This window comes from Oncorhynchus kisutch, linkage group LG24 (assembly GCF_002021735.2).
Source record: "Oncorhynchus kisutch isolate 150728-3 linkage group LG24, Okis_V2, whole genome shotgun sequence".
Taxonomy (NCBI): domain Eukaryota; kingdom Metazoa; phylum Chordata; class Actinopteri; order Salmoniformes; family Salmonidae; genus Oncorhynchus; species Oncorhynchus kisutch.
The window spans coordinates 44,517,419-44,533,853 of record NC_034197.2 but is presented as its reverse complement, the minus strand read 5'-3'; the positions used below and the strand labels follow the sequence as shown (position 1 = coordinate 44,533,853).

At 43.2% G+C, this 16,435-nt stretch overlaps 1 protein-coding gene across 1 annotated transcript in view; it reads left to right on the top strand.

Annotated features, from left to right (window-relative positions):
• LOC109885228 (uncharacterized protein KIAA1522-like) overlaps positions 1–16,435 on the top strand; it is a 265,426-nt gene that overhangs the window by 89,456 nt on the left and 159,535 nt on the right. The window contains exon 2 of the mRNA XM_031803674.1: positions 2,025–2,131. Within this exon, the coding sequence (XP_031659534.1) occupies positions 2,037–2,131 (95 nt within the window). The 5' untranslated portion in view covers positions 2,025–2,036. The remainder of the gene's footprint in view (positions 1–2,024; positions 2,132–16,435) is intronic.

Genomic DNA, 16,435 nt, shown 5'->3' with positions numbered 1-16,435 from the left:
ACTACACTGGGAGGAAGTTGTCCAATGAGAGCTGTGTCACTGACACTACACTGGGAGGAAGTTATCCAATGAGAGCTGTGTCACTGACACTACACTGGGAGGAAGTTATCCAATGAGAGCTGTGTCACTGACTGACTGGGAGGAAGTTATCCAATGAGAGCTGTGTCACTGACACTACACTGGGAGGAAGTTGTCCAATGAGAGCTGTGTCACTGACACTACACTGGGAGGAAGTTATCCAATGAGAGCTGTGTCCCTGACTGACTGGGAGGAAGTTATCCAATGAGAGCTGGGTCCCTGACACTACACTGGGAGGAAGTTATCCAATGAGAGCTGTGTCCCTGACACTACACTGGGAGGAAGTTATCCAATGAGAGCTGTGTCCCTGACACTACACTGGGAGGAAGTTATCCAATGAGAGCTGTGTCACTGACACTACACTGGGAGGAAGTTATCCCTACATACTGGAAGGAAGTTTCCCTGGCCTAGATAATTATCTAATATCAATTTAGACTTTTATTGTCCTCATGGTTTAGGTTCATATTGGACTAAGGGAAACTGATCAGTGGTGTCAGAGGAGATGGGATTTAGGATCAAGACTTTCTAACCTATAAGACCAGGGGCTTACTGACGTGATCCCAAGATGGAGGCTGGGGTTAGGATAGAGACTTTCTAACCTATAAGACCAGGGGCTTACTGACGTGATCCCAAGATGGAGGCTGGGGTTAGGATAGAGACTTTCTAACCTATAAGACCAGGGGCTTACTGACGTGATCCCAAGATGGAGGCTGGGGTTAGGATCGAGACTTTCTAACCTATAAGACCAGGGGCTTACTGACATGATCCCAAGATGGAGGCTGGGGTTAGGATCGAGACTTTCTAACCTATAAGACCAGGGGCTTACTGACGTGATCCCAAGATGGAGGCTGGGGTTAGGATCGAGACTTTCTAACCTATAAGACCAGGGGCTTACTGACATGATCCCAAGATGGAGGCTGGGGTTAGGATCGAGATTTTCTAACCTATAAGACCAGGGGCTTACTGATGTGATCCCAAGATGGAGGCTGGGGTTAGGATCAAGACTTTCTAACCTATAAGACCAGGGGCTTACTGACGTGATCCCTAGATGGAGGCTGGGGTTAGGATAGAGACTTTCTAACCTATAAGACCAGGGGCTTACTGACGTGATCCCAAGATGGTGGCTGGGGTTAGGATAGAGACTTTCTAACCTATAAGACCAGGGGCTTACTGACATGATCCCAAGATGGAGGGTCAGTAGAATTAGAATGGATTAGAATCCTAGATAGAATTAGAATTAATTAGAATCCTTGATAGAAATAGAATTAGAATGAATTAGAATCATTGATAGAAATAGAATTAGAATGAATTAGAATCATTGATAGAAATAGAATTAGAATGAATTAGAGTCATTGATAGAAGTAGAATTAGAATGAATTAGAATCAGTGACATAAGTAGAATTCTAATTATATGGGTGGGCAGAGTCCTTTGGGTGATGATGTCACAGCTGGTTTCTTTTCAATATGGGGACTTCAACCTCCTGGATAGAGTGTTTGGTTGGGTTTGGGGACTTCAACCTCTTGGATAGAGAGATTGGTTGGGTTCGGGGACTTCAACCCCCTGGATAGAGAGATTGGTTGGGTTTGGGGACTTCAACCTCCTGGATAGAGAAATTGGTTGGGTTCGGGGATTTCAACCTCCTGGATAGAGAAATTGGTTGGGTTCGGGGACTTCAACCTCTTGGATAGAGAGATTGGTTGGGTTCGGGGACTTCAACCTCTTGGACAGAGAGAGATTGGTTGGGTCTCAGTGTGCACAACGTATCCTACCGAAATTAAATGACTCACTTGCTGTGTGTCAGTTTTATAAAGGGCATTTCTATCAGAAACACTGTCTGAACTTTCACTTTACTCACTGTCTCTTTTAAAGGAGTTGATTGACACTGCAATGCTTGTTCTTTATTGGTATATGTGTTGATTGACAATGTAATGTTTGTCTCTGATAGGTGGATGCCGCCATGCCATTTGGGTGCCTTGCCCTGCGAGATGGGCGGAACTTAGACGACATCTCTGATGTCACCGACAAGTACGAGATTGGACAGGTCCTCAAAGCGTAAGCACCATGTTATACTATGGACACCGTACACATTAGTAGAGGCCACGCCGGCCACCCTTCAAATAGGCTAAGGGCATCTCAAATGACTACCTATTCCCTGCATAGTGCACTACATTTAACCAGAGCCCTATGGGTCCTATATAGTGCACTACATTTAACCAGAGCCCTATGGGTCCTGTATAGTGCACTACATTTAACCAGAGCCCTATGGGTCCTGTATAGTGCACTACATTTAACCAGATCCCTATGGGTCCTGTATAGTGCACTACATTTAACCAGATCCCTATGGGTCCTGTATAGTGCACTACATTTAACCAGAGCCTTATGGGTCCTGTATAGTGCACTATATTTAATCAGAGCCCTATGGGTCCTGTATAGTGCACTACATTTAACCAGAGCCCTATGGGTCCTGTATAGTGCACTACATTTAACCAGAGCCCTATGGGTCCTGTATAGTGCACTACATTTAACCAGATCCCTATGGGTCCTGTATAGTGCACTACATTTAACCAGATCCCTATGGGTCCTGTATAGAGCACTACTTTTAATCAGAGCCCTATGGGTCCTGTATAGTGCACTACATTTAACCAGAGCCCTATGGGTCCTGTATAGTGCACTACATTTAACCAGATCCCTATGGGTCCTGTATAGGGCACTACTTTTAATCAGAGCCCTATGGGTCCTGTATAGGGCACTACATTTAACCAGAGCCCTATGGGTCCTGTATAGTGCACTACATTTAACCAGATCACTATGGGTCCTGTATAGTGCACTACATTTGGGACGTAGTCTAAATGTAACGGAATTCACCTCTATAGAGTATGCAGCCGTTCCTCAAACAGTGTTTAATTTCTCAGTTCCTCCTGTACCCTTCTGGGCTCCTCCTCTGTCAGTTAACCGAGCGAGGTGATAATCTGATGCACTGACCGAGTTATGACCGACACACACAGCTCAGTGTGCTGCTGCCATATGGCAACAACAACATCTGGACTTGGAGCGCTATGCTCCGTGTTTTATATAACACACACAGAGACACACACACAGAGAGACACACACACACAGAGACACACAAACACACACACAGAGACACACACAGAGACACACACACAGACACAGAGAGACACACACAGACACACACACACACACACAGAGACACACACAGACACACACACAGATACACCCACACACACACACACACACACACACATACAAGAAAGGTTTCCACTTATATAGTGACTATTTCACAAACAACTATTGAAACATTTCTGAGTACTGGGTGCTAAAAGAAAACAGGGAGAAGATTTCACCATATATGTTTTATACAGTCATGATGTCAGGTTGAGGTAAAGGGGAAACCATGTGGTCATATTCATGATGTCAGGCTGAGGTAAAGGGGAAACCATGTGGTCATATTCATGATGTCAGGTTGAGGTAAAGGGGAAACCATGTGGTCATATTCATTATTCATGATGTCAGGTTGAGGTAAAGGGGAAACCATGTGGTCATATTCATGATGTCAGGCTGAGGTAAAGGGGAAACCATGTGGTCATATTCATGATGTCAGGTTGAGGTAAAGGGGAAACCATGTGGTCATAGTCATTATTCATGATGTCAGGTTGAGGTAAAGGGGAAACCATGTGGTCATATTCATTATTCATGATGTCAGGTTGAGGTAAAGGGGAACCATGTGGTGATATTCATGATGTCAGGCTGAGGTAAAGGGGAAACCATGTGGTCATTATTCATGATGTCAGGTTGAGGTAAAGGGGAAACCATGTGGTCATATTCATGATGTCAGGGTGAGGTAAAGGGGAAACCATGTGGTCATATTCATTATTCATGATGTCAGGCTGAGGTAAAAGGGAAACCATGTGGTCATATTCATGATGTCAGGTTGAGGTAAAGGGGAAACCATGTGGTCATATTCATTATTCATGATGTCAGGTTGAGATAAAGGGGAAACCATGTGGTCATTATTCATGATGTCAGGTTGAGGTAAAGGGGAAACCATGTGGTCATATTCATGATGTCAGGCTGAGGTAAAGGGGAAACCATGTGGTCATATTCATGATGTCAGGTTGAGGTAAAGGGGAAACCATGTGGTCATATTCATGATGTCAGGTTGAGGTAAAGGGGAAACCATGTGGTCATATTCATTATTCATGATGTCAGGTTGAGGTAAAGGGGAAACCATGTGGTCATATTCATGATGTCAGGTTGAGGTAAAGGGGAAACCATGTGGTCATATTCATGATGTCAGGCTGAGGTAAAGGGGAAACCATGTGGTCATATTCATGATGTCAGGTTGAGGTAAAGGGGAAACCATGTGGTCATATTCATGATGTCAGGTTGAGGTAAAGGGGAAACCATGTGGTCATATTCATGATGTCAGGCTGAGGTAAAGGGGAAACCATGTGGTCATAATCATGATGTCAGGCTGAGGTAAAGGGGAAACCATGTGGTCATATTCATGATGTCAGGCTGAGGTAAAGGGGAAACCATGTGGTCATATTCATGATGTCAGGCTGAGGTAAAGGGGAAACCATGTGGTCATATTCATGATGTCAGGCTGAGGTAAAGGGGAAACCATGTGGTCATATTCATGATGTCAGGCTGAGGTAAAGGGGAAACCATGTGGTCATATTCATGATGTCAGGCTGAGGTAAAGGGGAAACCATGTGGTCATATTCATGATGTCAGGCTGAGGTAAAGGGGAAACCATGTGGTCATATTCATGATGTCAGGCTGAGGTAAAGGGGAAACCATGTGGTCATATTCATGATGCCAGGCTGAGGTAAAGGGGAAACCATGTGGTCATATTCATGATGTCAGGTTGAGGTAAAGGGGAAACCATGTGGTCATATTCATGATGTCAGGCTGAGGTAAAGGGGAAACCATGTGGTCATATTCATGATGTCAGGCTGAGGTAAAGGGGAGACCATGTGGTCATATTCATTATTCATGATGTGTCAGGTTGAGGTAAAGGGGAGACCATGTGGTCATATTCATTATTCATGATGTCAGGCTGAGGTAAAGGGGAAACCATGTGGTCATATTCATTATTCATGATGTCAGGTTGAGGTAAAGGGGAAACCATGTGGTCATATTCATTATTCATGATGTCAGGTTGAGGTAAAGGGGAAACCATGTGGTCATATTCATTATTCATGATGTCAGGTTGAGGTAAAGGGGAAACCATGTGGTCATATTCATTATTCATGATGTCAGGTTGAGGTAAAGGGGAAACCATGTGGTCATTTTCATTATTCATGATGTCAGGCTGAGGTAAAGGGGAAACCATGTGGTCATATTCATTATTCATGATGTCAGGCTGAGGTAAAGGGGAAACCATGTGGTCATATTCATTATTCATGATGTCAGGCTGAGGTAAAGGGGAAACCATGTGGTCATATTCATTATTCATGATGTCAGGCTGAGGTAAAGGGGAAACCATGTGGTCATATTCATCATTCATGATGTCAGGTTGAGGTAAAGGGGAAACCATGTGGTCATATTCATTATTCATGATGTCAGGCTGAGGTAAAGGGGAACCATGTGGTCATATTCATTATTCATGATGTCAGGCTGAGGTAAAGGGGAAACCATGTGGTCATATTCATTATTCATGATGTCAGGTTGAGGTAAAGGGGAAACCATGTGGTCATATTCATTATTCATGATGTCAGGCTGAGGTAAAGGGGAAACCATGTGGTCATTATTCATTAGTCATGATGTCAGGCTGAGGTAAAGGGGAAACCATGTGGTCATATTCATGATGTCAGGTTGAGGTAAAGGGGAAACCATGTGGTCATATTCATGATGTCAGGTTGAGGTAAAGGGGAAACCATGTGGTCATATTCATGATGTCAGGCTGAGGTAAAGGGGAAACCATGTGGTCATATTCATGATGTCAGGTTGAGGTAAAGGGGAAACCATGTGGTCATATTCATTATTCATGATGTCAGGTTGAGGTAAAGGGGAAACCATGTGGTCATATTCATTATTCATGATGTCAGGTTGAGGTAAAGGGGAACCATGTGGTGATATTCATGATGTCAGGCTGAGGTAAAGGGGAAACCATGTGGTCATTATTCATGATGTCAGGTTGAGGTAAAGGGGAAACCATGTGGTCATATTCATGATGTCAGGGTGAGGTAAAGGGGAAACCATGTGGTCATATTCATTATTCATGATGTCAGGCTGAGGTAAAAGGGAAACCATGTGGTCATATTCATGATGTCAGGTTGAGGTAAAGGGGAAACCATGTGGTCATATTCATTATTCATGATGTCAGGTTGAGATAAAGGGGAAACCATGTGGTCATTATTCATGATGTCAGGTTGAGGTAAAGGGGAAACCATGTGGTCATATTCATGATGTCAGGCTGAGGTAAAGGGGAAACCATGTGGTCATATTCATGATGTCAGGTTGAGGTAAAGGGGAAACCATGTGGTCATATTCATGATGTCAGGTTGAGGTAAAGGGGAAACCATGTGGTCATATTCATTATTCATGATGTCAGGTTGAGGTAAAGGGGAAACCATGTGGTCATATTCATGATGTCAGGTTGAGGTAAAGGGGAAACCATGTGGTCATATTCATGATGTCAGGCTGAGGTAAAGGGGAAACCATGTGGTCATATTCATGATGTCAGGCTGAGGTAAAGGGGAAACCATGTGGTCATAATCATGATGTCAGGCTGAGGTAAAGGGGAAACCATGTGGTCATATTCATGATGTCAGGCTGAGGTAAAGGGGAAACCATGTGGTCATATTCATGATGCCAGGCTGAGGTAAAGGGGAAACCATGTGGTCATATTCATGATGTCAGGCTGAGGTAAAGGGGAAACCATGTGGTCATATTCATGATGTCAGGCTGAGGTAAAGGGGAAACCATGTGGTCATATTCATGATGCCAGGCTGAGGTAAAGGGGAAACCATGTGGTCATATTCATGATGTCAGGTTGAGGTAAAGGGGAAACCATGTGGTCATATTCATGATGTCAGGCTGAGGTAAAGGGGAAACCATGTGGTCATATTCATGATGTCAGGCTGAGGTAAAGGGGAGACCATGTGGTCATATTCATTATTCATGATGTGTCAGGTTGAGGTAAAGGGGAGACCATGTGGTCATATTCATTATTCATGATGTCAGGCTGAGGTAAAGGGGAAACCATGTGGTCATATTCATTATTCATGATGTCAGGTTGAGGTAAAGGGGAAACCATGTGGTCATATTCATTATTCATGATGTCAGGTTGAGGTAAAGGGGAAACCATGTGGTCATATTCATTATTCATGATGTCAGGTTGAGGTAAAGGGGAAACCATGTGGTCATATTCATTATTCATGATGTCAGGTTGAGGTAAAGGGGAAACCATGTGGTCATTTTCATTATTCATGATGTCAGGCTGAGGTAAAGGGGAAACCATGTGGTCATATTCATTATTCATGATGTCAGGCTGAGGTAAAGGGGAAACCATGTGGTCATATTCATTATTCATGATGTCAGGCTGAGGTAAAGGGGAAACCATGTGGTCATATTCATTATTCATGATGTCAGGCTGAGGTAAAGGGGAAACCATGTGGTCATATTCATCATTCATGATGTCAGGTTGAGGTAAAGGGGAAACCATGTGGTCATATTCATTATTCATGATGTCAGGCTGAGGTAAAGGGGAACCATGTGGTCATATTCATTATTCATGATGTCAGGCTGAGGTAAAGGGGAAACCATGTGGTCATATTCATTATTCATGATGTCAGGTTGAGGTAAAGGGGAAACCATGTGGTCATATTCATTATTCATGATGTCAGGCTGAGGTAAAGGGGAAACCATGTGGTCATTATTCATTAGTCATGATGTCAGGCTGAGGTAAAGGGGAAACCATGTGGTCATATTCATGATGTCAGGTTGAGGTAAAGGGGAAACCATGTGGTCATATTCATGATGTCAGGTTGAGGTAAAGGGGAAACCATGTGGTCATATTCATGATGTCAGGCTGAGGTAAAGGGGAAACCATGTGGTCATATTCATGATGTCAGGTTGAGGTAAAGGGGAAACCATGTGGTCATATTCATTATTCATGATGTCAGGTTGAGGTAAAGGGGAAACCATGTGGTCATATTCATTATTCATGATGTCAGGTTGAGGTAAAGGGGAACCATGTGGTGATATTCATGATGTCAGGCTGAGGTAAAGGGGAAACCATGTGGTCATTATTCATGATGTCAGGTTGAGGTAAAGGGGAAACCATGTGGTCATATTCATGATGTCAGGGTGAGGTAAAGGGGAAACCATGTGGTCATATTCATTATTCATGATGTCAGGCTGAGGTAAAAGGGAAACCATGTGGTCATATTCATGATGTCAGGTTGAGGTAAAGGGGAAACCATGTGGTCATATTCATTATTCATGATGTCAGGTTGAGATAAAGGGGAAACCATGTGGTCATTATTCATGATGTCAGGTTGAGGTAAAGGGGAAACCATGTGGTCATATTCATGATGTCAGGCTGAGGTAAAGGGGAAACCATGTGGTCATATTCATGATGTCAGGTTGAGGTAAAGGGGAAACCATGTGGTCATATTCATGATGTCAGGTTGAGGTAAAGGGGAAACCATGTGGTCATATTCATTATTCATGATGTCAGGTTGAGGTAAAGGGGAAACCATGTGGTCATATTCATGATGTCAGGTTGAGGTAAAGGGGAAACCATGTGGTCATATTCATGATGTCAGGCTGAGGTAAAGGGGAAACCATGTGGTCATATTCATGATGTCAGGCTGAGGTAAAGGGGAAACCATGTGGTCATAATCATGATGTCAGGCTGAGGTAAAGGGGAAACCATGTGGTCATATTCATGATGTCAGGCTGAGGTAAAGGGGAAACCATGTGGTCATATTCATGATGTCAGGCTGAGGTAAAGGGGAAACCATGTGGTCATATTCATGATGTCAGGCTGAGGTAAAGGGGAAACCATGTGGTCATATTCATGATGTCAGGCTGAGGTAAAGGGGAAACCATGTGGTCATATTCATGATGTCAGGCTGAGGTAAAGGGGAAACCATGTGGTCATATTCATGATGTCAGGCTGAGGTAAAGGGGAAACCATGTGGTCATATTCATGATGTCAGGCTGAGGTAAAGGGGAAACCATGTGGTCATATTCATGATGTCAGGCTGAGGTAAAGGGGAAACCATGTGGTCATATTCATGATGTCAGGTTGAGGTAAAGGGGAAACCATGTGGTCATATTCATGATGTCAGGTTGAGGTAAAGGGGAAACCATATGGTCATATTCATTATTCATGATGTCAGGTTGAGGTAAAGGGGAAACCATGTGGTCATATTCATGATGTCAGGTTGAGGTAAAGGGGAAACCATGTGGTCATATTCATGATGTCAGGCTGAGGTAAAGGGGAAACCATGTGGTCATATTCATGATGTCAGGCTGAGGTAAAGGGGAAACCATGTGGTCATAATCATGATGTCAGGCTGAGGTAAAGGGGAAACCATGTGGTCATATTCATGATGTCAGGCTGAGGTAAAGGGGAAACCATGTGGTCATATTCATGATGTCAGGCTGAGGTAAAGGGGAAACCATGTGGTCATATTCATGATGTCAGGCTGAGGTAAAGGGGAAACCATGTGGTCATATTCATGATGTCAGGCTGAGGTAAAGGGGAAACCATGTGGTCATATTCATGATGTCAGGCTGAGGTAAAGGGGAAACCATGTGGTCATATTCATGATGTCAGGCTGAGGTAAAGGGGAAACCATGTGGTCATATTCATGATGTCAGGCTGAGGTAAAGGGGAAACCATGTGGTCATATTCATGATGCCAGGCTGAGGTAAAGGGGAAACCATGTGGTCATATTCATGATGTCAGGTTGAGGTAAAGGGGAAACCATGTGGTCATATTCATGATGTCAGGCTGAGGTAAAGGGGAAACCATGTGGTCATATTCATGATGTCAGGCTGAGGTAAAGGGGAGACCATGTGGTCATATTCATTATTCATGATGTGTCAGGTTGAGGTAAAGGGGAGACCATGTGGTCATATTCATTATTCATGATGTCAGGCTGAGGTAAAGGGGAAACCATGTGGTCATATTCATTATTCATGATGTCAGGTTGAGGTAAAGGGGAAACCATGTGGTCATATTCATTATTCATGATGTCAGGTTGAGGTAAAGGGGAAACCATGTGGTCATATTCATTATTCATGATGTCAGGTTGAGGTAAAGGGGAAACCATGTGGTCATATTCATTATTCATGATGTCAGGTTGAGGTAAAGGGGAAACCATGTGGTCATTTTCATTATTCATGATGTCAGGCTGAGGTAAAGGGGAAACCATGTGGTCATATTCATTATTCATGATGTCAGGTTGAGGTAAAGGGGAAACCATGTGGTCATATTCATTATTCATGATGTCAGGTTGAGGTAAAGGGGAAACCATGTGGTCATATTCATTATTCATGATGTCAGGTTGAGGTAAAGGGGAAACCATGTGGTCATATTCATTATTCATGATGTCAGGTTGAGGTAAAGGGGAAACCATGTGGTCATTTTCATTATTCATGATGTCAGGCTGAGGTAAAGGGGAAACCATGTGGTCATATTCATTATTCATGATGTCAGGCTGAGGTAAAGTCGAAACCATGTGGTCATATTCATTATTCATGATGTCAGGCTGAGGTAAAGGGGAAACCATGTGGTCATATTCATTATTCATGATGTCAGGCTGAGGTAAAGGGGAAACCATGTGGTCATATTCATCATTCATGATGTCAGGTTGAGGTAAAGGGGAAACCATGTGGTCATATTCATTATTCATGATGTCAGGCTGAGGTAAAGGGGAACCATGTGGTCATATTCATTATTCATGATGTCAGGCTGAGGTAAAGGGGAAACCATGTGGTCATATTCATTATTCATGATGTCAGGTTGAGGTAAAGGGGAAACCATGTGGTCATATTCATTATTCATGATGTCAGGCTGAGGTAAAGGGGAAACCATGTGGTCATTATTCATTAGTCATGATGTCAGGCTGAGGTAAAGGGGAAACCATGTGGTCATATTCATGATGTCAGGTTGAGGTAAAGGGGAAACCATGTGGTCATATTCATGATGTCAGGTTGAGGTAAAGGGGAAACCATGTGGTCATATTCATGATGTCAGGTTGAGGTAAAGGGGAAACCATGTGGTCATTATTCATGATGTCAGGTTGAGGTAAAGGGGAAACCATGTGGTCATATTCATGATGTCAGGCTGAGGTAAAGGGGAAACCATGTGGTCATATTCATGATGTCAGGTTGAGGTAAAGGGGAAACCATGTGGTCATATTCATGATGTCAGGTTGAGGTAAAGGGGAAACCATGTGGTCATATTCATGATGTCAGGTTGAGGTAAAGGGGAAACCATGTGGTCATATTCATGATGTCAGGCTGAGGTAAAGGGGAAACCATGTGGTCATATTCATGATGTCAGGTTGAGGTAAAGGGGAAACCATGTGGTCATATTCATTATTCATGATGTCAGGTTGAGGTAAAGGGGAAACCATGTGGTCATATTCATTATTCATGATGTCAGGTTGAGGTAAAGGGGAACCATGTGGTGATATTCATGATGTCAGGCTGAGGTAAAGGGGAAACCATGTGGTCATTATTCATGATGTCAGGTTGAGGTAAAGGGGAAACCATGTGGTCATATTCATGATGTCAGGGTGAGGTAAAGGGGAAACCATGTGGTCATATTCATTATTCATGATGTCAGGCTGAGGTAAAAGGGAAACCATGTGGTCATATTCATGATGTCAGGTTGAGGTAAAGGGGAAACCATGTGGTCATATTCATGATGTCAGGCTGAGGTAAAGGGGAAACCATGTGGTCATATTCATGATGTCAGGTTGAGGTAAAGGGGAAACCATGTGGTCATATTCATGATGTCAGGTTGAGGTAAAGGGGAAACCATGTGGTCATATTCATTATTCATGATGTCAGGTTGAGGTAAAGGGGAAACCATGTGGTCATATTCATGATGTCAGGTTGAGGTAAAGGGGAAACCATGTGGTCATATTCATGATGTCAGATTGAGGTAAAGGGGAAACAAAGTGGTCATATTCATGATGTCAGGTTGAGGTAAAGGGGAAACCATGTGGTCATATTCATGATGTCAGGCTGAGGTAAAGGGGAAACCATGTGGTCATAATCATGATGTCAGGCTGAGGTAAAGGGGAAACCATGTGGTCATATTCATGATGTCAGGCTGAGGTAAAGGGGAAACCATGTGGTCATATTCATGATGTCAGGCTGAGGTAAAGGGGAAACCATGTGGTCATATTCATGATGTCAGGCTGAGGTAAAGGGGAAACCATGTGGTCATATTCATGATGTCAGGCTGAGGTAAAGGGGAAACCATGTGGTCATATTCATGATGTCAGGCTGAGGTAAAGGGGAAACCATGTGGTCATATTCATGATGTCAGGCTGAGGTAAAGGGGAAACCATGTGGTCATATTCATGATGTCAGGCTGAGGTAAAGGGGAAACCATGTGGTCATATTCATGATGCCAGGCTGAGGTAAAGGGGAAACCATGTGGTCATATTCATGATGTCAGGTTGAGGTAAAGGGGAAACCATGTGGTCATATTCATGATGTCAGGCTGAGGTAAAGGGGAAACCATGTGGTCATATTCATGATGTCAGGCTGAGGTAAAGGGGAGACCATGTGGTCATATTCATTATTCATGATGTGTCAGGTTGAGGTAAAGGGGAGACCATGTGGTCATATTCATTATTCATGATGTCAGGCTGAGGTAAAGGGGAAACCATGTGGTCATATTCATTATTCATGATGTCAGGTTGAGGTAAAGGGGAAACCATGTGGTCATATTCATTATTCATGATGTCAGGTTGAGGTAAAGGGGAAACCATGTGGTCATATTCATTATTCATGATGTCAGGTTGAGGTAAAGGGGAAACCATGTGGTCATATTCATTATTCATGATGTCAGGTTGAGGTAAAGGGGAAACCATGTGGTCATTTTCATTATTCATGATGTCAGGCTGAGGTAAAGGGGAAACCATGTGGTCATATTCATTATTCATGATGTCAGGCTGAGGTAAAGGGGAAACCATGTGGTCATATTCATTATTCATGATGTCAGGCTGAGGTAAAGGGGAAACCATGTGGTCATATTCATTATTCATGATGTCAGGCTGAGGTAAAGGGGAAACCATGTGGTCATATTCATCATTCATGATGTCAGGTTGAGGTAAAGGGGAAACCATGTGGTCATATTCATTATTCATGATGTCAGGCTGAGGTAAAGGGGAACCATGTGGTCATATTCATTATTCATGATGTCAGGCTGAGGTAAAGGGGAAACCATGTGGTCATATTCATTATTCATGATGTCAGGTTGAGGTAAAGGGGAAACCATGTGGTCATATTCATTATTCATGATGTCAGGCTGAGGTAAAGGGGAAACCATGTGGTCATTATTCATTAGTCATGATGTCAGGCTGAGGTAAAGGGGAAACCATGTGGTCATATTCATGATGTCAGGTTGAGGTAAAGGGGAAACCATGTGGTCATATTCATGATGTCAGGTTGAGGTAAAGGGGAAACCATGTGGTCATATTCATGATGTCAGGTTGAGGTAAAGGGGAAACCATGTGGTCATTATTCATGATGTCAGGTTGAGGTAAAGGGGAAACCATGTGGTCATATTCATGATGTCAGGCTGAGGTAAAGGGGAAACCATGTGGTCATATTCATGATGTCAGGTTGAGGTAAAGGGGAAACCATGTGGTCATATTCATGATGTCAGGTTGAGGTAAAGGGGAAACCATGTGGTCATATTCATGATGTCAGGTTGAGGTAAAGGGGAAACCATGTGGTCATATTCATTATTCATGATGTCAGGTTGAGATAAAGGGGAAACCATGTGGTCATATTCATGATGTCAGGTTGAGGTAAAGGGGAAACCATGTGGTCATATTCATTATTCATGATGTCAGGCTGAGGTAAAGGGGAAACCATGTGGTCATATTCATGATGTCAGGCTGAGGTAAAGGGGAAACCATGTGGTCATATTCATGATGTCAGGCTGAGGTAAAGGGGAAACCATGTGGTCATATTCATGATGTCAGGCTGAGGTAAAGGGGAAACCATGTGGTCATATTCATTATTCATGATGTCAGGTTGAGATAAAGGGGAAACCATGTGGTCATTATTCATGATGTCAGGTTGAGGTAAAGGGGAAACCATGTGGTCATATTCATGATGTCAGGCTGAGGTAAAGGGGAAACCATGTGGTCATATTCATGATGTCAGGTTGAGGTAAAGGGGAAACCATGTGGTCATATTCATGATGTCAGGTTGAGGTAAAGGGGAAACCATGTGGTCATATTCATTATTCATGATGTCAGGTTGAGGTAAAGGGGAAACCATGTGGTCATATTCATGATGTCAGGCTGAGGTAAAGGGGAAACCATGTGGTCGTATTCATGATGTCAGGCTGAGGTAAAGGGGAAACCATGTGGTCATATTCATGATGTCAGGCTGAGGTAAAGGGGAAACCATGTGGTCATATTCATGATGTCAGGCTGAGGTAAAGGGGAAACCATGTGGTCATATTCATGATGTCAGGCTGAGGTAAAGGGGAAACCATGTGGTCATATTCATGATGTCAGGCTGAGGTAAAGGGGAAACCATGTGGTCATATTCATGATGTCAGGCTGAGGTAAAGGGGAAACCATGTGGTCATATTCATGATGTCAGGTTGAGGTAAAGGGGAAACCATGTGGTCATATTCATGATGTCAGGCTGAGGTAAAGGGGAAACCATGTGGTCATATTCATGATGTCAGGCTGAGGTAAAGGGGAGACCATGTGGTCATATTCATTATTCATGATGTGTCAGGTTGAGGTAAAGGGGAAACCATGTGGTCATATTCATTATTCATGATGTCAGGTTGAGGTAAAGGGGAAACCATGTGGTCATATTCATTATTCATGATGTCAGGCTGAGGTAAAGGGGAAACCATGTGGTCATATTCATTATTCATGATGTCAGGCTGAGGTAAAGGGGAAACCATGTGGTCATATTCATTATTCATGATGTCAGGCTGAGGTAAAGGGGAAACCATGTGGTCATATTCATTATTCATGATGTCAGGCTGAGGTAAAGGGGAAACCATGTGGTCATATTCATCATTCATGATGTCAGGTTGAGGTAAAGGGGAAACCATGTGGTCATATTCATTATTCATGATGTCAGGCTGAGGTAAAGGGGAACCATGTGGTCATATTCATTATTCATGATGTCAGGCTGAGGTAAAGGGGAAACCATGTGGTCATATTCATTATTCATGATGTCAGGTTGAGGTAAAGGGGAAACCATGTGGTCATATTCATTATTCATGATGTCAGGCTGAGGTAAAGGGGAAACCATGTGGTCATTATTCATTAGTCATGATGTCAGGCTGAGGTAAAGGGGAAACCATGTGGTCATATTCATGATGTCAGGTTGAGGTAAAGGGGAAACCATGTGGTCATATTCATGATGTCAGGTTGAGGTAAAGGGGAAACCATGTGGTCATATTCATGATGTCAGGTTGAGGTAAAGGGGAAACCATGTGGTCATTATTCATGATGTCAGGTTGAGGTAAAGGGGAAACCATGTGGTCATATTCATGATGTCAGGCTGAGGTAAAGGGGAAACCATGTGGTCATATTCATGATGTCAGGTTGAGGTAAAGGGGAAACCATGTGGTCATATTCATGATGTCAGGTTGAAGGTAAGGGGAAACCATGTGGTCATATTCATGATGTCAGGTTGAGGTAAAGGGGAAACCATGTGGTCATATTCATTATTCATGATGTCAGGTTGAGATAAGGGGAAACCATGTGGTCATATTCATGATGTCAGGTTGAGGTAAAGGGGAACCATGTGGTCATATTCATTATTCATGATGTCAGGGCTGAGGTAAAGGGGAAACCATGTGGTCATATTCATGATGTCAGGTTGAGGTAAAGGGGAAACCATGTGGTCATATTCATGATGTCAGGCTGAGGTAAAGGGGAAACCATGTGGTCATAATCATGATGTCAGGCTGAGGTAAGGGGAAACCATGTGGTCATATTCATGATGTCAGGCTGAGGTAAAGGGGAAACCATGTGGTCATATTCATGATGTCAGGCTGAGGTAAAGGGGAACCATGTGGTCATATTCATGATGTCAGGCTGAGGTAAAGGGGAAACCATGTGGTCATATTCATGATGTCAGGCTGAG